The 3781-nt window shown below is 42.3% G+C and overlaps 1 protein-coding gene across 1 annotated transcript; it reads left to right on the top strand.

Annotated features, from left to right (window-relative positions):
• Positions 1-1308: 1308 nt before the first annotated feature.
• On the top strand, positions 1309-3514 carry LOC136620226 (CUB and zona pellucida-like domain-containing protein 1). The gene is made up of 3 exons (XM_066594932.1): positions 1309-1920; positions 2226-2446; positions 3143-3514. Exons 1-3 carry the CDS (start codon positions 1518-1520, stop codon positions 3512-3514), a joined length of 996 nt encoding a protein of 331 aa, XP_066451029.1. The 5' UTR covers positions 1309-1517.
• The last annotated feature ends 267 nt before the right edge of the window (positions 3515-3781 follow it).

Genomic DNA, 3781 nt, shown 5'->3' with positions numbered 1-3781 from the left:
CTATAATGGAGGGAGCACCCGTTTGATTTCAGGGCGCAACTGAATAAATTCCAGGCCCCATTGCACACTAGTACAGACAATAAACTGCCAAAATAATAAAACGCCCCTCACAAGTGACCCAATTTTAAAATCAAGACCCCTTAGTTAATTTATCTAGGGGTGTACTGAGCATTCTGACACCACATTTAAAAAAAAAATTATTATAATGCAAGTGAAATATGAATGTGATTTAATTTTTTTCACCAAATTTGTCACTTTAAGGGTGACTACCCACTACAGTTTTTTCACTGCGAAATTCGCAGCTTTTTTTTTTTCCAGGGGTCTATGGGACTTGTAATGTTAAAATCGCGATCATGCAAAATCGCAATTTCGCGTGAAATTGTGGATACCGGCGATCGCACTACCGGGGAAGGGGGTGTTCTGCAGCCTGGGATGACAGCTCCATGTTGTCGGCTACCTGTGGGCACTGATAGCATGTAGCAGTCATGTCCAGTGCCCACGTGGCTTTATTCCCTGCGGGACACATGTTTTTACATCCTCAGGGAATAAAGCCCACTTGGGCAGGATGTAAAAAGGCAATGGGCTGGTCACTAAGGGGTTAAGGCTCAAAATAGGCTTGTCACAAAGGAGTTCAAGCGGTTTTCTAAACCAGACAACCCCTTTAATGCTTAATTACTAATGGTTTTAATTTTTTTATGTATTATTTGACAGGACAGGCTCAAAGAAGTTTCATAGCAGCCTTTATGGAAAATTACTCCGCATCTCCTCCGGCCGCCTTACAGTTATATCTGGTCACCTACGATAAGGAAGCTACTGTCACAGTCATGGTGTCCCAACCCAGATTCAGCCAGACGGTGTTCATCGACAGGGACAGTAGTAGCTTGGTGACTTTGAACCACACATATATGATTATTGAAAAACAAGTCACCTCCAAGGCTATATTAGTTAAGTCCAATGTTGATATATCGGTTTTTGCTTTCTCAATGGCTTCTGATACCACTGATGCCATGGCCTGTCTGCCTTTTGAAGACCTGGGTACTGAATATTACATATCAACCCCCGCATCGGGTTCAAGCAAGGAATTTGCGGTGGCCAATGGTCTAGAAGAAACAGCTTTAGTGACTATTACTGTATCAGGATCCATTACCTATAATGGAGTCGAATACAGAAAGGGACAATCCTTCTCCGTCTCTCTCAGGTACCAACAAGCCATACAGTTTCAAAGTTCTAAAGACCTCACAGCCACCAGAATTTCATCGACAGCTCCGATTGCCGTCTTCAGTGGTCAAAAATGTTACACTGGAGCTGTCAATAGCTGTGATACTTTAATTGAGCAATTGTATCCTGTGAAAAACTGGGGGAATCTCTTTGCCATAGCTCCACTGCTGGATCACACTAAAGATTCGATTAGTATAATAGCAGCAAAGCCAGATACAATCATAAATATTGAAGGCCAACTGGGATCCAAGGGGTACACCCTTCAAGAAGCCAATTATACTCGATTTACTTTAAGTGAAATGGTCATTATAAGTTCTACCCAACCCATTATGGTTACATATCTCACCCACGAATCGAAGTCGAACCTAGTGGCAGGTTATGACCCTTTCTTCACAACGGTTCCACCCTCATTGGCAACTAGAAGATTCTACAAATTTACAACACAGGGCACATACTACAGCTTTCTGATGATTGTATCCCAGGCTCCTTCACCTGCATTCTACCTGGATCAGCATCAGCTTAACTATTATAATGTCTCCATGAAAGCACTCAATGGATTCTACGCTTGGGAAGTTCCTTTGGGTAAAACCGATGGGGAACATGAAATTTACCATCAATCACTTCCATTTACCATCTATGTTTATGGAATTGAGAATTATGTTTCCTATGGATACTCAATGGGGCAAGAAACAATATATCCAGGTAATTAAATGTTTCTTCCTAATGCCACATGCTGCGTTAAAGTTGGATTCCTTCTGTGCATTCCTCAATGAAACAGAAAACAAATCCCCTGCATAGTAATAGAGCTACATGATAAAATTATAGCTGCTTTCAGCCACCACCAGAGGTTGAGTATAGACAGTATGCAGTAAGCTTCCCTAATGGGGGCTTCAGGCAGATAGAATTTTGTCATATAACTATATCTACGCAGGGGATTTGGAGTTCTGTATCAGAATACCAATGCTCAGATCAGAACACTGTTGAGTAGATATTTTTATGTTTGCCAGATGCTCCCTCCATCCCCAAACCATCGGGAAACTTTACTTCACCGGGGATCCTGAATTGTCTTTCTGATGGGGCTGAATATCAGCTTCCAATGCACGTCTTGTCAGAAGCCAAACTAGATGTGCGGGACGTCCACCTAGAAGACCCTCAGTGCCGAGCAGAACTGGATGGCGATTTTGCTCTTATTAAAATACCATTTACTGGATGTGGATCTGATATTCTGGTGAGAGGTTCTGATGTTACGTGATGTTTAGTGGCTTTTCGCATCCTATTATTTTGCAATTCATTAACTCTATTCATTCTTAAACAATATGTCCATCATTGCAACCATTCTTTAAATTATTGCTACATAGTAGCTAAAATACAACACATGCAAACACAGCGTAGAGGCTTTATTTGCTCAGTCTCCAGCTATATGAACTGTTCTTTAACTCTAAAACCACGTGTCTATTACAAGCAATGCATTCCCTATGGTGTGTTCACATGTCCGTGTTTTACAGGTGCGTGCCTGTGAAGATAGGACATGCGTGCACAATAGGGAATGCACGCATTGTCTTCAATGGAGCCGTGGCTGCTGCTCACAGATGACAGCTGCGGTAGCGGATCAAGCTGCCGACACCCAGTAATTGTTTTTCAGGGAAGGACTTTAAATATAAGCTCTTATATTACTGTGTAGGTGCATGGAGGTGCAAATGTGCACCTATTATATGAAGGTGTGTGCGCCTCATCATATATTTGGCACTTTGTGTGTCAAGGGAAATAATATTAAGACCGGCATTTGAAATCCCGGTCTTAATAAATTTCTGCCAGAGTCTGTTAACTACAAGCACTGGAGTTCGCATATCACTGTTTGCACTGGTATGAATCCACTTTCCTGCGTATACTAAGCTGTTATAATATAAAATGGTTGTCTCCACAGGACGAAGATGGGAAAACCTATTACATAAACACGATCTACGGGACGATCACCGGGACCAGTATCCGTCGCATTGAGATCCCAGTGACATGTAAAATGAAGTCCAAAGAGACTCTTGACTTGAGTTTCCAGCCTAAAGTCACTGATGTTGTCTCTCTAGGACATTATAATGTATCATTAAAACTCTACAAAACAGGGAACTTCACCGACCTGGTTACTACCTATCCCCACGAGGTCGATCTCCATAGCAGCCTCCATGTGGAGTTCAAAGTGGAGTCGGGTGATGCACATCTCCAGATACTTGTAGAGAAATGCAAGGCATCTCCATCCCTAGGGGAATCAGAGCAGATATACAATTTAATCCAGCAAGGGTAAGTGAGCCAGACAGACCCCCGCCCCCCCCCCCCCCCCCCAGTATTAATACAATGTCCTTCATAGATAATATCAGCTAAGTGTCCATCAAATATAATAATTTTCATTGCCAGCAGTCACCACAAGGGGGAGCTCACTGCAAACATAGTTATTCTCCTTCCATTAAAGTCAATGGGAACAATATAAATACATATGCAGCAGGCTCCGGCAGTGGCAGCAGCTTTTGTGGGAGACTTTTCTATTTTATCATTAAGTGCAAGAAGATCACCC

This window comes from Eleutherodactylus coqui, chromosome 3, assembly GCF_035609145.1.
Source record: "Eleutherodactylus coqui strain aEleCoq1 chromosome 3, aEleCoq1.hap1, whole genome shotgun sequence".
Taxonomy (NCBI): Eukaryota; Metazoa; Chordata; class Amphibia; order Anura; family Eleutherodactylidae; genus Eleutherodactylus; species Eleutherodactylus coqui.
This window is presented reverse-complemented; position numbering and strand designations above follow the sequence as displayed.

Excerpts from the sequence above, each read along its gene's own strand:
- LOC136620226 (XM_066594932.1), top strand. The coding sequence starts at position 1,518 with ATGGTCATTATAAGTTCTACCCAACCCATTATGGTTACATATCTCACC. Across the intron at positions 1,921-2,225 it reads GCAAGAAACAATATATCCAG|ATGCTCCCTCCATCCCCAAA; the intron begins GTAATTAAATGT and ends TATGTTTGCCAG. Across the intron at positions 2,447-3,142 it reads GATGTGGATCTGATATTCTG|GACGAAGATGGGAAAACCTA; the intron begins GTGAGAGGTTCT and ends TTGTCTCCACAG.